A 21,612-nucleotide genomic window follows, 5' to 3' on the forward strand; every position below is an offset into this window, starting at 1 on the left:
GTATGTGAAGCTAAAGGCCTAGTTCACAAATGTAACATTGCCAAAATATTTGGAAAGGGTATAGGGATACTTAGTCAGTTGCACAACTGAATGCATTTAACCGAAATGTGTCTTGCGCATTTAACCCAACCTCTGAATCAGAGAGGTACGGAGGGCTGCCTTAATTTACGTCCACATCATCGGCGCCCGGGGAGCAGTTGTTGTTGGGGGTTAACTGCCTTGCTCAACGGCCTTTTGGTTAATGGCCCAAGCGATCATCTATCATCTTAGATAAAGTTAAGATGACATTTTCATAAAGATGAACATAGTTTTTGGGTGGTTGCAGAGTTACATCCCTTGTGGAGTGGATGGACTTTGGGTGTTTTCATACACCTCAAATCAGAGTTCAAAGGAAAACTAGCAAGAGGGCTCCTTGAATGAAAATGAGGTGACATGAAACACTTTTCTCTATGATTTTAAAACAGATCAATTGATAAGGGCTGAGGTCTATGGAACTGTGGAAGTACCAAGGGAAACCCAGCACAGCAGCATATCAATCACTCTCCTTCCTCAGATCGACTTTTACTGGAGTTAACCATTGTCTATGTCTGTCTATTCTGCACCCGGTGCACCTGTTTGGATGCATGCGCCTCCTGACCTGACTAACCCCTGTGGCCTCCCGCCGTCTGTCCGTCTGTGTGCCCTGTGTCCTTGGACCCTTGCCCCCGTGCCTCCTCCCATCCTAGGTTGCATCCCAAATGGAACCATATTCCCTATATAGTGCACTACTTTTGACCAGGGCGTATACGGATCTGGTATGTATGAGCCGTGTCCAACAGTAGTCCACCATATAAGGAGTAGGGTACCATTTCAGAGGCAGTCCTTCTCTTCCCTCCTCTCCTCACTGTTGTGCTGGCTTAGCTGTGGCAGCCTGTGGCCCTTGTTTAGCTATAGGGCTGAGGGCTGGGGGGACTAACAGTAACAGGCTTCCTTCACCTTGCCTCTCCTCACATCCAGAGAACCACTCTACCCCTCCAGATGTCACCAGCTACACCACAGACTCCATACAGGTGGAGAGACCCCAGGGCTCCACCACAGCATCCAGGGCCACGCCCAAGTACGGCAACGCAGAGCTCATGGAGACCGGAGATGGTGAGTACATACAGGGGTTGGGGTAGTGTGTGTGTGTGTGTGTGTGTGTGTGTGTGTGTGTGTGTGTGTGTGTGTGTGTGTGTGTGTGTGTGTGTGTGTGTGTGTGTGTGTGTGTGTGTGTGTGTGTGTGTGTGTGTGTGTGTGTGTGTGTGTGTGTGTGTGTGACCTAAATTTGTTTTCATGGTGCATGTCTTTCTTGACAGTGAAGGGTATTTTGGGGTCATGTTTGTATTTATCATGCTCTGAGCCCTTCTTTGTTCTGATATGTCTGTGTCATGGTGTCATGTCAGTTTGTTCTGATATGTCTATGTCATGTCAGTTTGTTCTGATATGTCTGTGTCATGGTGTCATGTCAGTTTGTTCTGATATGTCTATGTCATGTCAGTTTGTTCTGATATGTCTGTGTCATGGTGTCATGTCAGTTTGTTCTGATATGTCTGTGTCATGGTGTCATGTCAGTTTGTTCTGATATGTCTGTGTCATGGTGTCATGTCAGTTTGTTCTGATATGTCTGTGTCATGTCAGTTTGTTCTGATATGTCTGTGTCATGTCAGTTTGTTCTGATATGTCTGTGTCATGGTGTCATGTCAGTTTGTTCTGATATGTCTGTGTCATGGTGTCATGTCAGGTTGTTCTGATATGTCTGTGTCATGGTGTCATGTCAGTTTGTTCTGATATGTCTATGTCATGTCAGTTTGTTCTGATATGTCTGTGTCATGTCAGTTTGTTCTGATATGTCTGTGTCATGGTGTCATGTCAGTTTGTTTTGATATGTTTGTGTCATGGTGTCATGTCAGTTTGTTCTGATATGTCTGTGTCATTGTGTCATGTCAGTTTGTTCTGATATGTCTGTGTCATGTCAGTTTGTTCTGATATGTCTGTGTCATGTCAGTTTGTTCTGATATGTCTGTGTCATGTCAGTTTGTTCTGATATGTCTGTGTCATGTCAGTTTGTTCTGATATGTCTGTGTCATGGTGTCATGTCAGGTTGTTCTGATATGTCTGTGTCATGGTGTCATGTCAGTTTGTTCTGATATGTCTGTGTCATGTCAGTTTGTTCTGATATGTCTGTGTCATGTCAGTTTGTTCTGATATGTCTGTGTCATGGTGTCATGTCAGGTTGTTCTGATATGTCTGTGTCATGGTGTCATGTCAGTTTGTTCTGATATGTCTGTGTCATGTCAGTTTGTTCTGATATGTCTGTGTCATGGTGTCATGTCAGTTTGTTTTGATATGTTTGTGTCATGGTGTCATGTCAGTTTGTTCTGATATGATGGTGTCATGGTGTCATGTCAGTTTGTTCTGATACGTCTGTGTCATGGTGTCATGTCAGTTTGTTCTGATATGATGGTGTCATGGTGTCATGTCAGTTTGTTCTGATACGTCTGTGTCATGGTGTCATGTCAGTTTGTTCTGATATGATGGTGTCATGTCAGTTTGTTCTGATATGTTTGTGTCATGGTGTCATGTCAGTTTGTTTTGATATGTCTGTGTCATTGTGTCATGTCAGTTTGATTTGATATGTCTGTGTCATTGTGTCATGTCAGTTTGATTTGATATGTCTGTGTCATTGTGTCATGTCAGTTTGATTTGATATGTCTGTGTTATGGTGTCATGTCAGTTTGATTTGATATGTCTGTGTCATTGTGTCATGTCAGTTTGATTTGATATGTCTGTGTTATGGTGTCATGTCAGTTTGTTATGATATGATGGTGTCATGGTGTCATGTCAGTTTGATTTGATATGTCTGTGTCATTGTGTCATGTCAGTTTGATTTGATATGTCTGTGTCATTGTGTCATGTCAGTTTGATTTGATATGTCTGTGTCATTGTGTCATGTCAGTTTGATTTGATATGTCTGTGTTATGGTGTCATGTCAGTTTGTTATGATATGATGGTGTCATGGTGTCATGTCAGTTTGTTCTGATATGATGGTGTCATGTCAGTTTGTTTTGATATGTTTGTGTCATGGTGTCATGTCAGTTTGTTCTGATATGATGGTGTCATGTCAGTTTGTTCTGATATGTTTGTGTCATGGTGTCATGTCAGTTTGTTCTGATATGATGGTGTCATGGTGTCATGTCAGTTTGTTTTGATATGTCTGTGTCATTGTGTCATGTCAGTTTGATTTGATATGTCTGTGTCATTGTGTCATGTCAGTTTGATTTGATATGTCTGTGTCATTGTGTCATGTCAGTTTGATTTGATATGTCTGTGTTATGGTGTCATGTCAGTTTGTTATGATATGATGGTGTCATGGTGTCATGTCAGTTTGTTCTGATATGATGGTGTCATGTCAGTTTGATTTGGGAGCAGCATTTAAGAAAACAACAACTGATACATAATGTTTTACAGTTTTATGCCTTTTACAGTTCAATTTGGTTGTGAATGGAACGACACAAGAATAACTATTTTCATCGTCTTTGATTTGATTTTTGGCGTCACATAACCTTTCAGTTAGATTTGCAACAGACACCAGAAATTACTTAAATATGAGCAGTGAAATTCAAACTCCGCTTTTTACACAGACGCATCACTCACATATATTTATTTACTCTTCTCTCTTTCAGTACATTACTTTTGATGGCTCACTTTCGGAAGCTTTCTTTTACATATCAGAGGTGATTCAAATCCTTTGAGGAAGTAGAATAAAATGCATCTGACGCTTGAAAAGCAAACCCAAAATGGATTCTGACATTTGTTCTGAATGAGCTGCGGTCAGATCATGGAGTATGCCAATGTGGGCCTCTCTGCTATTTTAATTTGTTCTCCTGAGGCATACGGCATCGCGCAGACAAATCTGTTCATCAGATGCTCCAGTCAATAGTGCTGAGGAATAGATTTGTTGAGCGCACAGAGCACACGTCGTCGAGTGTCTGCTTGATAGATCAAGTCCCAAGCTTTACAGATGGGGTTTACTGGACTACAACGCTCATGGAGGCTCTGAAAAGAACTGCACCTTTCTCCCTCAGTACCAAGGCCAAACTTGTGTTTTAGAGATTCAAAATGTTTCGTTTTTCTTTTTTTTTCTTTTTACTTGATATATATATAGCCTAACACAGGTTACGCAGTGATCGTGCTTTACACAGATTTAGTTTCTTTGTGAAATCAGCTTTGGTCAGGACTGATTTTTACTGTGTTCATCTGTATTGCTTTCTATCCACGGTTTAACCCTTAACTTTGACACTCTCCGCTGCGTATGAAGGTTTATCCCCTCCAACTCAACTCTGGACCTCGAAGCCAGTTCCACTGCATTTTTTCATTGTTCCCTTCTAATCAGGGACTGATTTAGACCTGGAACACCAGGTGTGTGCAATTAATTATCACGTAGAACAGAAAACCAGCAGCCTCTGGACCTCATATGATAAGAGAAATGGCCAGGGGGATAGTGTCATTGAAACTAAAGCAGGGGTTTGAGACAGTAGAGAAGACAATTTGGATATTGCCCAGTGAAGTGTGGCTGTCTCCTCTCTGAAGACTTGGAAAAGTGGCCTTGCCAGTCCAATTAGACGTATAGAAGTTTCCATGAAGTATAGAACTTTCTACGTGTGTGTATTGATCTGTGTGTGTGTGTGTGTGTGTGTGTGTGTGTGTGTGTGTGTGTGTGTGTGTGTGTGTGTGTGTGTGTGTGTGTGTGTGTGTGTGTGTGTGTGTGTGTGTGTGTGTGTGTGTGTGTGTGTGTGTGTGTGTGTGACCCTTACAGGCGTTCCAGTAGGTGGCCGAGTGTCAGCCAAAATCCAGCAGCTAGTCAACACATTGAAGAGACCCAAACGGCCTCCCTTAAGAGAATTCTTTGTCGACGATTTTGAAGAACTTCTAGAGGGTAAGAAGGCATCCATCCCATAGTGCTCTGGTCAAAGGTAATGCACTATATAGGGCACAGGGAGTCATTTTGGACGAACCCAAGACCTCTGAAGGTTGATTTTCTGAATGTGTAAAAACTCAATGAATTTGCTGTTACAATACAGAATGTTATTATATTATTACAGGTTATAAACAAAGTTGTTATTAATTGAAAACCTCTTTGCCACGTTAAAATCTAAAACATTGCGTTGTTCCTGTGATGCTCCAGTGCAACAGCCTGACCCCAACCAGCCCAAAGCGGAGGGGGCTCAGATGCTGGCGATGAGGGGGGAGCAGCTAGGGGTGGTCACTAACTGGCCCCCGTCGTTGGAGGCTGCCCTGCAGAGGTGGGGCACCATCTCTCCCAAAGCCCCATGCCTCACCACTATGGACACCAACGGAAAACCACTGTACATTTTAACCTACGGTAGGTGTTATGTCCGCACAGTACGTGCAGTGCGTCACTCACATGATATGTTATTGTTAGTGTTTGACTCTCGGGTTATTGACATCAGTGGTCACGTCTATCATTCAAACTTAACAGTAAGGACACAGCCCGCTACACTGATCTAAAGAATTGGATAGTACGGCACATCATTGCTATTGAAACACTAAAGACAAATCACCAGAGAGACGGCAATGAAAGTGTGTTTTATAACAGTAATGAAAGTGTCCTATTCTCTTCTATAATGTTGACCTATAGCTTTGCCTTCCATAATAATACCATGACCCAGCCATCCAGGACTGTTTATTTATTCTGTGAGTGAAGCAGCAACACTTTTACTGTTGGATATGTTAACAATCCACTGAGAGACTCCATAACTGTGATTGATTCCATGGGTACATTCCAAATGGCACCCTAGTCCCTATATTGTGCACTATTTTTGACAAGAACCCTATGTGCCCTGGTCAAAAGTTTTGCACTGAATAGAGATTGTCATTTGGGACACAAAGCCATGAGTGCTGCAGTGGAGTACTCAGGAGGGTTTCCTTTATTCGATGCTGCTTCATGCTCAGCCTTCCCACCAACCTTTTTAAGTACAGACAGGCACCAAACAATACTGCTACCTGCTGCTTAAGCATATTAATGCTATTAATGACAGCCACACGAGGAACGCAAAGTACTTTATGTGGAAAAATACTTTTTGAAGTAAATGTACTGTACTGTGGCACAACACTGGTGCAGTGACTTTACTGTAGTTGTTTCATTGACATATACAGTACCAGTCAAAAGTTTGGACACACCTACTCATTCAAGGGTTTTTCTTTATTTTTACTATTTTCTACATTGTAGAATAATAGTGATGACATCAAAACTATGAAATGGCACATATGGAATCATGTAGTAACCAAAAAAGTGTTAAACAAATCCAATATATTTGAGATTCTTCAAAGTAGCCACCCTTTGCCTTGATGACAGCTTTGCACACTCTTGGCATTCTCTCAACCATCTTCACCTGGAATGCTTTTCCAACAGTCCTGAAGGAGTTCCCACATATGCTGAGCACTTGTTGGCTGCTTTCCCTTCACTCTGCGGTCCAACTCATCCAAACCATCTCAAATGGTTTGAGGTCGGGTGATTGTAGAGGCCAGGTCATCTGATGCAGCACTCCATCACTCTCCTTCTTGGTCAAATAGCCCTTACACAGCCTGGAGGTGAGTTGGGTCATTGTCCTGTTGAAAAATGAATGACAGTCTAAGCTCAAACAAGATGGGATGGCATATCGCTGCAGATTCTAAATAAATCACAGTGTCACCAGCAAAGCACCATCACACCTCATCCTCCATGCTTCACGGTGGGAACTACACATGCAGAGATCATCCGTTCACCTACTCTGCGTCTCACGAAAACACGACTGTTGGAACCCAAAATCTCAAATTTGGACTCATCAGAACAAAGGACAGATTTCCACTGGTCTAATGTCCATTGCTCGTGTTTCTTGTCCCAAGCAAGTGTCTTCTTCTTATTGTTGTCCTTTAGTAGTGGTTTCTTTGCAGCAATTCGACCATGAAAGCCTGATTCACACAGTCTACTCTGAACAATTGATGTTGAGATGTGTCTGTTACTTGAACTCTGTAAAACATCTATTTGGGCTGCAATTTCTGAGGCTGGTAACTCTAATGAACTTATACGCTGCAGCAGAGGTAACTCTGGCTCTTTCTTTCCTATGGCGGTCCTCATGAAAGCCAGTTTCATCATAGCGCTTGATGGTTTTTGCGACTGCACTTGAAGAAACTTTCAAAGTTCTTGATCTTCTAGATTGACTGACCTTCATGTCTTAAAGTAATGATGGACTGTCATTTCTCTTTGCTTATTTGAGCTGTTCTTGCCATAATATGGACTTGGTCTTTTACCAAATAGGGCTATCTTCTGTATACCACCCCAACCTTGTCACAACATAACTGATTGGCTCAAATTTATTAAGAAGGAAAGAAATTCCACAAATGTACTTTTACCAAGGCACACCTGTTAATTGAAATGCATTCCAGGCGAGGCTGGTTGAGAGAATGCCAAGAGTGTGCAAAGCTGTCATTTAAAATATATATATATATATATTTCACCTTTATTTAACCAGGTAGGCTAGTTGAGAACAAGTTCTCATTTACAACTGCAACCTGGCCAAGATAAAGCAAAGCAGTTAGACACATACAACAACACAGAGTTACACATGGAATAAACAAACATACAGTCAATAATACAGTAGAAAAAGTCTATATACCTTGTGTGCAAATGAGGTAGGATAAGGGAGGTAAGGCAATAAATAGGCCATGGTGGCGAAGTAATTACAATATAGCAATTAAACACTGGAATGGTAGATGTGCAGAAGATGAACGTGCAAGTAGACATACTGGGGTGCAAAGGAGCAAGATAAATAATAAATACAGTATGGGGATGAGGTAGTTGGATGGGCTATTTACAGATGGGCTATGTACAGGTGCGGTGATCTGTGAGCCTGTCTGACAACTGGTGCTTAAAGCTAGTGAGGGAGATATGAGTCTCTAGCTTCAGTGATTTTTGCAGTTCGTTCCAGTCATTGGCAGCAGAGAACTGGAAGGAAAGGCGGCCAAAGGAAGAATTGGCTTTGGGGGTGACCAGTGAGATATACCTGATGGAGCGCATGCTACGGGTGGGTGCTGCTATGGTGACCAGTGACCTGAGATAAGGCAGAGCTTTGCCTAGCAGAGACTTGTAGATGACCTGGAGCCAGTGGGTTTGGCGACGGGTATGAAGCGAGGGCCAGCCAACGAGAACGTAAGGGTCGCAGTGGTGAGTAGTATATGGGGCTTTGGTGGCAAAACAGATGGCACTGTGATAGACTGCATCTAATTTGTTGAGTAGAGTGTTGGAGGCTATTTTGTAATAGCCTCCAAAGTCGGATTGGTAGCCTCCGAAGTCGGATTGGTAGGATGGTCAGTTTTACGAGGGTATGTTCGGCAGCATGAGTGAAGGATGCTTTGTTGCGAAATAGGAAGCCAATTCTAGATTACATTTTTTATTGGAGATGCTTAATGTGAGTCTGGAAGGAGAGTTTACAGTCTAGCCAGACACCTAGATATTTGTAGTTGTCCACATATTCTAACTCAGAACCGTCCAGAGTAGTGATGCTGGACGGGCGTGCAGGTGCGGGCAGCGATCGGTTGAAGAGCATGCATTTAGTTTTACTTGCATTTAAGAGCAGTTGGAGGCCACGGAAGGAGAGTTGTATGGCATTGGAGGTTAGTTTACAGTGTCCAAAGAAGGGCCAGAGGTATACAGAATGGTGTCGTCTGCATAGAGGTGGATCAGAGAATCACCAGCAGCAAGAGCGACATCATTGATGTATACAGAGAAGAGAGTCGGCCCGAGAATTGAACCCTGTGGCACCCTCATAGAGACTGCCAGAGGTCCGGACAACAGGCCCTCCGATTGGACACACTGAACTCTATCAGAGAAGTAGTTGGTGAACTAGGCGAGGCAATCATTTGAGAAACCAAGGCTGTTGAGTCTGCCGATAAGAATGTGGTGATTGACAGAGTCGAAAGCCTTGGCCAGGTCGATGAATATGGCTGCACAGTAATGTTTCTTATCGATGGCGTTTATGATATCGTTTAGGACCTTGGGCGTGGCTGAGGTGCACCCATGACCAGATCTGATACCAGATTGCATAGCAGAGAAGGTACGGTGGGATTCGAAATGGTCGGTCATCTGTTTGTTAACTTGGCTTTCGAAGACCTTAGAAAGGCAGGGTAGGATAGATATAGGTCTGTAGCAGTTTGGGTCTAGAGTGTCTCCCCCTTTGAAGAGGGGGATGACCGCGGAAGCTTTCCAATCTTTGAGAATCTCAGACGATACGAAAGAGGGGTTGAACAGGCTAGTAATAGGGGTTGCAACAATTTCGGCAGATCATTTTAGAGAGGGTCCAGATTGTCTAGCCTGGCTGATTTTTAGGGGTCCTGATTTTGCAGCTCTTTCAGAACATCAGCTATCTGGATTTGTGTGATGGAGAAATTGGGGAGGCTTGGGCGAGTTGCTGTGTGGGGTGCTTGGCTGTTTACCAGGGTAGGGGTAGCCAGGTGGAAAGCATGGCCAGCCGTAGAAAAATGCTTATTGAAATTCTCAGTTATAGTGGATTTATCGGTGGTGACAGTGTTTCCTAGCCTCAGTGCAGTGGGCAGCTGGGAGGAGGTGCTCTTATTAGCCTGTGTATTTTGGTTCCTAACTTCCCTGAAAAGTTGCCTATCACGGGGGCTATTCGATGCTAATGCAGAACGCCACAGGATGTTTTTGTGCTGGTCAAGGGCAGTCAGGTCTGGAGAGAACCAAGGGCAATATCTGTTCCTGGTTCCATTTGTTTTTGAATGAGGCATGATTTTTTAAGATGGGTAAGGAAGGCACTTTTAAAGAATAACCAGGCATCCTCTACTGACGGGATGAGGTCAATATCCTTCCAGGATACCCGGGCCAGGTCGATTAGAAAGGCCTGCTCGCTGAAGTGTTTTAGGGAGCATTTGACAGTGATGAGGGGTGGTCGTTTGACCGCAGACCCATTACGGATGCAGGCAATGAGGCAGTGATCGCTGAGATCTTGGTTGAAAACAGCAGAGGTGTATTTGGAGGGCAATTTGGTTAGGATGATATCTATGAGGGTGCGCATGTTTACGGATTTGGGGTTGTACCTGGTGGGTTTATTGATAATTTGTGTGAGATTGAGGGCATCAAGCTTAGATTGTAGGATGGTCAGGGTGTTAAGCATGTCCCAGTTTAGGTCACCTAGCAGAACGAGCTCTGAAGATAGATGGGGGGCAATCAATTCACATATGGTGTCCAGGGCACAGCTGGGGGCAGAGGGTGGTCTATAACAAGCGGCAAAGGTGAGAGACTTGTTTCTGGAAAGGTGGATTTTTAAAAGTAGAAGCTCAAATTGTTTGGGTACATACCTGGATAGTAAGACAGAACTCTGCAGGCTATCTCTGCAGTAGATTTCAACACTGCCCCCTTTGGCAGTTCTATCTTGTCGGAAAATGTTATAGTTAGGGATGGAAATTTCAGGGTTTTTGGTGGTCTTCTTAAGCCCGGATTCAGACAGGGCTAGGACATCCGGATTGGCAGAGTGTGCTAAAGCAGTGAATAAAAGAAACTTAGGGAGGAGGCTTCTAATGTTAACATGCATTGAACCAAGGCTTTTACGGTTACAGAAGTCAACAAATGAGAGCACCTGTGGAGTAGGAGTGGAGCTAGGCACTGCAGGGCCTGGATTAACCTCTACATCACCAGAGGAACAGAGGAGGAGTAGGATAAGGGTATGGCTAAAGGCTATCAGTACTGGTCGTCTAGTACGTTCAGAACAGAGAGTAAGAGGAGCAGGTTTCTGGACGCGATAGAATAGATTCAAGGCATAATATACAGACAAAGGTATGGTAGGATGTGAGTACATTGGAGGTAAACCTAGGCATTAAGTAATGATGAGAGATATATTGTCTTTAGAGACGTTTAAACCAGGTGATGTCACCGCATATGTGGGAGGTGGAACTACATTGTTGGTTATGGCATATTGAGCAGGGCTAAAGGCTCTACAGTGAAATAAGACAATCACTAACCAGGACAGTAATGGACAAGGCATATTGATATTAGGGAGAGGCATGCGTAGCCGAGTGATCATAGGAGTCCAGTGACTGGTTGGGCTGGCTGGAAACACGACGATTCAGACAGCTAGCAGGCCGGGGCTAGCAAGCTAGCAGAAGGGCCTTAGAGGGAAGTCGCGACGGAGGAAATTCTGTTTTAGCCTCCACGTGCGGTGACGTCAATAGACCAGTCGTGATGGATTAGTAGGGTTCCAAGTAGCAGAGGGGTCCAAGTCCAATTGGCAAAATAAGTATAGTGGCCCAAGAAATTGTCCGATGGATCTATTCAGCTAACAGTCCAATATCATCTAGACAGCTAGCGGGCCGTGGCTAGCAGGCTAGCAGATGGGCATTCAGGGGACGTCACGACGGAGGGGCCAGTTGAGTACCCCCTCGAGCAGATTACGTCAGTAGTCCAGTCGTGAAGGATCGGCGGGGTTCCGTGCCCCGTACTGGCAGTAGAAGGGGTCCGGGTATTGTAGCCCAGGAGTGGCTGATGGGCCTCTTCAGCTAGCCGAGAGATGGGCCTAGCATGGGCTAGCTCCAGGCAAATTGGTGCTTGCTTCGGGACAGACGTTAGCCGGGAGTAGTCACTCGGATTGCAGCTAGCTAGCTGCGATGATCCAGGTGAAAAGGTTCAGAGCTTGCGGTAGGAATCTGGGGATATGGAGAGAAAATAAGTCTGGTATGCTCTGGTTTGAATCGCGTTGTACAAACTGGCGAGAGCTTTCCAAGCTAAAGGTTAGCTGATGACCGCTAGCAGTGGTTAGCTGACTACTAGCTAGTGAGCTGGCTAGCTTCTGTTGGGGGAGTCCGGTTCCGAGGTAAATCAAAATACTTTAGAAAAAAACAGATCCACAACACATTGGGTGAGGCGGGTTGCAGGAGAGTATTTTGAAGTTGAGGTTTAGAAAAATATAAAAAGATATGCAAAGAAAAATATAAAAATATAAAAAGATATATACATGGTACACGACAATAAGGACAAAGACGTCTGACTGCTACGCCATTTTGGATAATTTAGCTCAGTGGTATAATACTTCGTCATCAAGGCAAAGGGGGGCTCCTTTGAATCATTTAAAATATATTTTGAATTGTTTAACACTTTTTTGGTTACTACATGATCCCATATGTGTTATTATATATTTTTGATGTCTTCACTATTATTCTACAATGTAGAAAATAGTAAAAATAAGGAAAAACCCTTGAATGAGTAGGTGTGTCCAAACGTTTGACTGGTACTGTGCATTTTACATTTTTGTCATTTAGCAGATGCTCTTGTCCAGAGCATACATTTTCATACTTTTTTCTGTACTGGTCCCCGTGGGAATCCAACCCACAACCCTGGTGTTGCAAACGTCATGCTCTACCAACGGAGCCACACTGGACCCATACATTTACATAGCTATTTAGTTCAGTGGTATAATACTTCGTCTCTCACTTAGAGGTCTTTAAGTTAAGTGTATTGTAATATATTTAAAATATGAAAAGTTAAATCCACTCTTGTTAGTAAATCAGTGGCAATCGAGAAATGTATCGCATTATGTTTGCAGCCCTGCATTGTAATACTGTGACACTAGACACTCAGACTATTCCTCTCTGCTTACTTAGATTCAAGTTATTCTCCCAAGTCCCACTTCAAAAAAATAGTTTGTGGTCGAGGGGTGTACAATTATTTGGAGAGACAAGCTCTGCCTCAGTACACTAACTTTTATGAATTTAGAACTTCTGGGGAGGGACCCCTGTGAAGCTGTGAGAATGAAATGACATGTAGGCTGCGTCCCGAATGGCACCCTATTCTTTATATAGTGCTCTACTTTTGACCAGATCTCTATGGGTCGTAGTCAAAAGTAGAGCACTACATCGGGAATAGTGTGCCATTTGGGGCGTAACCGTAGACTATCCTGCACACCATGTCCCAGCTCCCCACCTGCTGCTAACTGAGTCATGGAGACATGACTGGCAGATAGGCAGCATCCCCCACAGGAATAACATAGGCTGCTTCCCAAATGGCACCCTATTTCCTATAAAGTGCAATAATTTTAACTAAGGCCCATAGGGCTCTGGTTAAAAGTAGTGCAGTATATTGAAAATAGTGTGCCATTTGGGATGTAGCCATAAAACCCCAGTCAGTTAGCACCATCATGCAGCCCAAATCAGGCCTCAATGGAACTAGTGCAGTGTCTGTCAGTCTGCTCTGTCTGTATGGCTGTCGCTGTGAACATATTGATTTATAAAGTGAGGTGGCTGATTGGACAGTGCTCACCAGACTGTGAAATGTCTGCAGCCAGCATACCCGGTGTCAGGAGCCTAGCTTCGAGGCCCAGCTCTCTGGGAGGGAGGAGACGGTTGGTCGAGTGAGAGAGGGCTACTGGGCCCTGTGCTGTGTGAACAACTCTGTCTTCAGTGTGCAGTGCTGAATCTTAATCTGACTCTCTGAAGTGAACTTTGAGTGAGTCTCTGTCGTCTCTCTCTCTTTCTCGCTCTTTCTGTCTGTAGTCTCTCTGTAGTCTCTTTCTACTCTCTCGTGCTCTTCTTACCTTACCCATTTCTCTTTCTACTCTCTCTCAAAAAATGTTTTATATTCAATTCAATTTGCTTTATTGGCATGATGCAACAATGTACGTATTGCCAAAGCTTACTTTGGATATTTACAATATGAAAATAATAAGAATCAAAATTGTCAACGGGACAACAGTAACAACAATAACCAAGGGTCAAAATAACCATACATTGAACAATAACAATAAGCATACAGTAGAGGACATGTGCTGGTTGATTGGTCTGTCAGACACTGTCCCTCATCTTATGGCAGGCAGCAATGTAGTGCGCTGCCAACCCACAGCTCTCTGCGTCCTCCCCCAACAGGACTTTCTCTCGCTCTCGCTCTACCTCTCGCTCTCTACCTCTCTCTTTACACCTCTCTCTACCTCTACCTTTCTCTACCTCTCTCTCTCTCTACACCTCTCTCTCTCTCTACCTCTCTCTCTCTACCTCTCTCTCTCTCTACCGCTCTACCTTTCTACCTCTCTCTCTCTCTACACCTCTCTCTCTCTCTACCTCTCTCTCTCTCTCTCTACCGCTCTACCTTTCTACATCTATCTCTCTCTCTACATCTATTTCTCTCTCTACGTCTCTACCTCTCTCTACTCAAAGTCAGATTGCTTTATTGGCATGAAATACAATTCGTAGATATTGCCAAAGCAGTATAGTGGTACAGCATTTCAGTAAATACAGTACAATGAAAAGAGGATATTGAAATACAGTTCATTTTAGTAGTAATAATAATAGTACATACAGTATAATCATGTATACTGGTACAGCAGTACTGCTGGTTTGTAATCTTTGGTCAATAAATGTAATTAAATAAATTTAAATAAAGAATGGAAAATAAATAACAACATGGATGATGGTTCCACTATGTATTACTTGTCAGTTATATACAATGTAAATACTTCAGGGAATGAGTGGTCATGGGATGTCCCTCAGGCTATGGCAATCATATACATATCTGGCAGTAATATTTGCGGGTTCTCCCTCACCCAGAATAATTCCCAGCGTAATGTTATTAGTAAATGCACAAAAGTTAGGAATACCCCTTTCGCTCTCTCTCTCTTCTCTCTGTCTACACTCTCTACTCTCTCTCTACACTCTCTACTCTCTCTCTACTATCTCTATTCTCTCTCTCACTTTCTCTCTCTACTGTCTTTACTATCTTTGTCTACTCTCTACTCTGTTTACATGCTCTACTCTGTACTATCTCTATCTCTCTACACTCTACTCTCTCTACTATCTTTACTCTCTCTCTACTATATCTGCTCTCTTTACTCTCTCTCCTCTGTCTACACACTACTCTCTCTCTCTCTACTATCTTTACTCTCTATCTGCTCTCTCTGTTTACACGCTCTACTCTCTCTACTATCTTTACTCTCTCTACTATGTCTACTCTCTCCACTCTCTACTCTCTTCTCTCTCTGTCTACATGCTCTACTCTCTACTATCTCTACTATCTTTACTCTCTATCTGCTCTCTCTGTTTACACGCTCTACTCTCTCTACTATCTTTACTCTCTCTCTACTATGTCTACTCTCTCCACTCTCTACTCTCTTCTCTCTCTGTCTACATGCTCTAATCTCTACTATCTCTACTATCTTTACTCTCTCTACTATCTCTACTCTCTCTACTATTTCTCTCTCGCTCTCCTTGCTGTGCCTCATTCTCTCTACTCTCTTGTTAATTTCTCTGGTTTCTCTGTGAGGCTTCATGACGAGGACAAGGTCATTTTGCTTACAGCGTCAACTCCTACATGAAAGCTTTATAGCAATACAGATAGGATTCATTCCTCAACTCCTACATGATAGCTTTATCGTAATACAGATAGGATTCATTCCTCAACTCCTACATGATAGCTTTATCGTAATACAAATAGGATTCATTCCTCAACTCCTACATGATAGCTTTATCGTAGTACAGATAAGATTCATTCCTCCTAATCAGTGTCGCTGTGTCCAAAAATTTCATATTTTTAATTACATGAATTTATCATCCAGAAATTGGCTAGTTAAATGCACACACTGCACTGCAGTTAAACAGTGGGACTGTAGTCAATATCTATCCCATTCTTTACAAATGAGCACTATGTATTGTAGAAAGAGTGGTATCCATTTAAGCCATCCTTAGATAAATGATTAGATTAGGATCATTTCATTTAACGATGGGCCGACTAGAGATCACAGCCCCATGATAGAACAACATTTCCCTCCAGGTCTGTATCCCAAATGGCACCCTATTCCTTATATAGTGCACTACTTTGACCAGAGCCCTGGTCAAAAGTAGTGTCCTAAGTAGTGTGCTAAGTAGGGGGATATGGTGCCATTTGGGCCTATGTAATTTAAATATAAAATGACTGTTGACTGGGGTGCTTCATTGCGTGATCATGGAAACATAGCGCTCCGTATCTAGGAAGGTAATATTCTCCATTATTCACTGTCTATGGTCCATTAATAAAGATAATGGTGATAATGCCTAAGTCATGCTGTATGCTCTCATTAGTTTAACTCAAGCTCCCAAGCTAAGTAGTTTATATAATAATCCAGATCAAAATAATAGTGTACTGTTTTTTTTTATTCCAGAGGGAAAGCTAGCTGAAACGTTATTTTTGTACACCTTCACAGGACTGTAGGCTGAAATGTCTATCCATACAGTAGATTGAATCAGTAGAGATCCACTGAGCTTGCAGAGCTGAGATCACCTAGAGATCTCTGAAAGAAAGAAACGCCAAACTGACAGAAAGAGAAGTTGCATGCGTGTGCACACGCACACACACACACAAACCTGACCATGTTTAGGCAAACCAGGAGTTGGGTGTGGTGTAAACACAGTGTAGGTACGACACAGCCAAAGAATGACTCTTCACTTCTCAGGGTGCCAGGTCTGATGTCACGGAGTCCCCATGTCACCACTGAGTCAGTTAGTCAGCACTCAAAGGAAAGTCTGTCTCTTTCAAATGGCACCCTATATCCTATATAGTGCACTGCTTTTGACCAGCTTTTGATAGGGCCCCTTTATAGTAGTGCACTATAAAGGGAATAGGGTGCCATTTGAGATGCAAACAGGACCAGACACACTGTCACCACGCTACCTCAGTCCTCAAAGGAACAACCTCAGCTCTCTCTTCCTCTCAGCATCTGGAGAACTGTTACCGTAACCAGGCAGATCAGAGCTGTGTCGTATTCATTAGGCACCAAATGGAAGAAACTTGGAGAAACTACCTGAACTTGTCCAATAAGAAATGCTCATTTTTGATTTCCATTGCATAACATTTCAAAACATTTTGTTATGTTGTGCTCTAATGAATACAACGCTGGCAAGTCGTTTCCTTTCTCACTGATATGAGTACAAACGTTTTTCTTCAAGCTTTAGTCGGTTCCGAGAAAAGTACTTGGCTCAAAATAACGTTTAGTTCACCATCCAAAAAGGGAGGTTCTAGTTACCTGGAACTTGATTATTATTACCAACCAATACAACCAGACATCCCCACAATGTACTGAAGATTGAATAAGAAAAACGTCATTGTCTTTTTTGTGCTTTTCGATCATTATCTATTCAAGCAACCTACATTGTTTTTTTTCCCCATGCTGCTCTTTGATGTGCTCCCTCTCTTTCCTCTTCCTCCTCAGGTTGTTTGGAGTGGGTCTATAACAGTGATGCTGCCATCTTTGCCCTGGGTCCATAGCCTCTGAATCAGATCGATGACCAGTGTTTATTTTGATTTAACCCTGTAGGAAAACTTTGGGTGCGGAGTATGAAGGTGGCCTATAACATCCTCCACAAGCTGGGGAGCAAGCAGGAACCTATGGTTAGACCTGGAGACCGGGTGAGTACGGGGAGGGAGGTAATCAATAACAGAGGGAGAGAGGAAGGAATGGATGGAGTTGGGGAGAGGTGAAGGGAGTGGGGAGGGAAGGGAAGGGGGGAGATGGATAGAGGGATGTAGTGAAGGAAGGATAGGGAGAAAATGGGTGAAGGAGGGTGGGGGTGATGAAGGGAGGGATGGATGGATTAAGGGAGGCGCGAGGGAGGGTGGAATCGAGGGGAGAGAGGGAATGGTTGAGGGGGTGAAGGAATGACGGAGAGTTGGAGGAAGGGAGGCCTGTGCTTGAGCTCCAGCGTCTGTCTACGTGCAGAGTGAATCTTACCCAGCAGCAAGCAGCATCATGTCCACCCCAGGATCCAAGATGAGCACCAGCCATCAGGCTTAATGTTCTGTGTTCAGGCTCAGGACATGGCCTAGGATTAGGTACTTCTCTGGCCACTGTTATGTTATCTATCATGACTGTATCTGAGAGTTACTGTACACTCTCCCTTTAGATCTTTACAATCTTTACGACTGCCATCTTTACTACTGCCATCTTTACTACTGTTGTCTTTACCACTGCCATCTTTATCACTGTTATCTTTATCACTGCCATCTTTATCACTGCCATCTTTATCACTGCCATCTTTATCACTGCCATCTTTATCACTGGTATCTTTACTACTGCCATCTTTACTACTGCCATCTTTACTACTGTTATCTTTACTACTGCCATCTTTACTACTGTTATCTTTACTACTGCCATCTTTACCACTGTTATCTTTATCACTGCCATCTTTATCACTGCCATCTTTATCACTGTTATCTTTACTACTGCCATCTTTACTACTGCCATCTTTACCATTGCCATTTTTACCACTGTTATCTTTACTACTGTTATCTTTACTACTGTTATCTTTGCTACTGTTATCTTTACTACTGCCATCTATACTACTGCTGTCTTTACCACTGCTGTCTTTACTACTGTTGTCTTTACTACTGTTATCTTTACTACTGTTATCTTTGCTACTGTTATCTTTACTACTGTTATCTTTACCACTGCCATCTTTACTACTGCCATCTTTACTACTGTTATCTTTACTACTGTTATCTTTGCTACTGCCATCTTTACTACTGTTATCTTTACTACTGTTATCTTTACTACTGTTATCTTTGCTACTGTTATCTTTACTACTGCCATCTTTACTACTACTGTTATGTTTACTACTGCCATCTTTACTACTGCCATCTTTACTACTGTTATCTTTACTACTGTTGTCTTTACTACTGCCATCTTTACTACTGCCATCTTTACTACTGTTATCTTTACTACTGCCATCTTTACTACTGTTATCTTTACTACTGTTGTCTTTACTACTGCCATCTTTCCTACTGCCATCTTTACTACTGTTGGCTTTACCATTGCCATCTTTACCACTGTTGTCTTTATCACTGCCATCTTTATCACTGCCATCTTTATCACTGGTATCTTTACTACTGCCATCTTTACTACTGCCATCTTTACTACTGCCATCTTTACTACTGTTATCTTTACTACTGCCATCTTTACTACTGTTATCTTTACTACTGCCATCTTTACCACTGTTATCTTTATCACTGCCATCTTTATCACTGTTATCTTTACTACTGCCATCTTTACTACTGCCATCTTTACTACTGCCATCTTTACCATTGCCATTTTTACCACTGTTATCTTTACTACTGTTATCTTTACTACTGCCATCTTTACTACTGCTGTCTTTACCACTGCTGTCTTTACTACTGTTGTCTTTACTACTGTTATCTTTACTACTGTTATCTTTACTACTGTTATCTTTACCACTGCCATCTTTACTACTGCCATCTTTACTACTGCCATCTTTACTACTGTTATCTTTACTACTGTTATCTTTGCTACTGCCATCTTTACTACTGTTATCTTTACTACTGTTATCTTTACTACTGTTATCTTTGCTACTGTTATCTTTACTACTGCCATCTTTACTACTGCTGTCTTTACTACTGTTATGTTTACTACTGCCATCTTTACTACTGCCATCTTTACTACTGTTATCTTTACTACTGTTGTCTTTACTACTGCCATCTTTACTACTGCCATCTTTACTACTGTTATCTTTACTACTGTTATCTTTACTACTGCCATCTTTACTACTGTTATCTTTACTACTGTTGTCTTTACTACTGCCATCTTTACTACTGCCATCTTTACTACTGTTATCTTTACTACTGCCATCTTTACTACTGTTGGCTTTACCGTTGCCATCTTTACCACTGTTATCTTTATCACTGCCATCTTTATCACTGCCATCTTTATCACTGTTATCTTTACTACTGCCATCTTTACTACTGCCATCTTTACTACTGCCATCTTTACCATTGCCATTTTTACCACTGTTATCTTTACTACTGTTATCTTTGCTACTGTTATCTTTACTACTGCCATCTTTACTACTGCTGTCTTTACCACTGCTGTCTTTACTACTGCTGTCTTTACTACTGTTGTCTTTACTACTGCCATCTTTACCACTGCCATCTTTACCACTGTTATATTTACTACTGCCATCTTTACTACTGTTATCTTTACTACTGCCATCTTTACTACTGTTGGCTTTACCATTGCCATCTTTACTACTGTTGTCTTTACCACTGCCATCTTTACTACTGCCATCTTTACTACTGTTGTCTTTACCATTGCCATCTTTACCACTGTTATCTTTACCACTGTTGTCTTTATTACTGTTATCTTTACCACTATTATCTTTACTACTGTTGTCTTTACCACTGCCATCTTTACCACTGCCATCTTTACCACTGTTATCTTTACTACTGTTATCTTTACTACTGCCATCTTTACTACTGCCATCTTTACTACTGTTGGCTTTACCATTGCCATCTTTACTACTGTTGTCTTTACCACTGCCATCTTTACTACTGCCATCTTTACTACTGTTGTCTTTACCATTGCCATCTTTACCACTGTTGTCTTTATTACTGTTATCTTTACCACTATTATCTTTACTACTGTTGTCTTTACCACTGCCATCTTTACCACTGCCATCTTTACCACTGTTATCTTTACTACTGTTATCTTTACTACTGCCATCTTTACTACTGCCATCTTTACTACTGCCATCTTTACTACTGTTGGCTTTACCATTGCCATCTTTACTACTGCTGTCTTTACCACTGCTGTCTTTACTACTGCTGTCTTTACTACTGTTGTCTTTACTACTGCCATCTTTACCACTGCCATCTTTACCACTGTTATCTTTACTACTGCCATCTTTACTACTGTTATCTTTACTACTGCCATCTTTACTACTGTTGGCTTTACCATTGCCATCTTTACTACTGTTGTCTTTACCACTGCCATCTTTACTACTGCCATCTTTACTACTGTTGTCTTTACCATTGCCATCTTTACCACTGTTATCTTTACCACTGTTGTCTTTATTACTGTTATCTTTACCACTATTATCTTTACTACTGTTGTCTTTACCACTGCCATCTTTACCACTGCCATCTTTACCACTGTTATCTTTACTACTGTTATCTTTACTACTGCCATCTTTACTACTGCCATCTTTACTACTGCCATCTTTACTACTGTTGGCTTTACCATTGCCATCTTTACTACTGTTGTCTTTACCACTGCCATCTTTACTACTGCCATCTTTACTACTGTTGTCTTTACCACTGTTATCTTTACTACTGCCATCTTTACTACTGTTGTCTTGACCGCTGCCATCTTTACCACTGCCATCTTTACTACTGTTGTCTTGACCGCTGCCATCTTTACCACTGCCATCTTTACCACTGCCATCTTTACTACTGCCATGATTTACAACTCACGGTATACATTAACACAACATGTCGCCAGCTTTGAATTACGAGTAGTTGATTGTAATGAAGAACTATAAACTTTCCATATTGTTCCAATCTGTGTTCGCCAAGTCTCCTCGTCATCCATCCTATTATGAGGATGTTGCTTTGTTCCTTTCATCTAGGTAGGGTTATTCCCCTCTGCTTGCTTGGTAGGACATATGGGCCCTGGTCAAAAGTAGTCCACTATAAAGGCAATAGTATGCTATTTGGGACGCAAACAAGCTGGCGTCATGCCAGTGTTTCCTTGTTAACTAGAGGAGTGGTTAATTACTGTA

The 21,612-nt window shown here is 42.3% G+C and overlaps 1 protein-coding gene across 11 annotated transcripts in view; it reads left to right on the top strand.

The window, feature by feature from the left end:
* The window catches only part of LOC139559737 (disco-interacting protein 2 homolog C-like), a 262,880-nt gene that overhangs the window by 168,589 nt on the left and 72,679 nt on the right, over positions 1–21,612 (top strand). For all 11 annotated transcript variants that reach the window (XM_071376023.1, XM_071376014.1, XM_071376016.1 and 8 more), the window contains 4 exons: positions 997–1,131; positions 4,835–4,954; positions 5,204–5,401; positions 17,361–17,452. In XM_071376023.1, coding sequence (XP_071232124.1) covers positions 997–1,131; positions 4,835–4,954; positions 5,204–5,401; positions 17,361–17,452 — 545 coding nt within the window. The remainder of the gene's footprint in view (positions 1–996; positions 1,132–4,834; positions 4,955–5,203; positions 5,402–17,360; positions 17,453–21,612) is intronic.

Source organism: Salvelinus alpinus, chromosome 30, assembly GCF_045679555.1.
Source record: "Salvelinus alpinus chromosome 30, SLU_Salpinus.1, whole genome shotgun sequence".
NCBI lineage: Eukaryota > Metazoa > Chordata > Actinopteri > Salmoniformes > Salmonidae > Salvelinus > Salvelinus alpinus.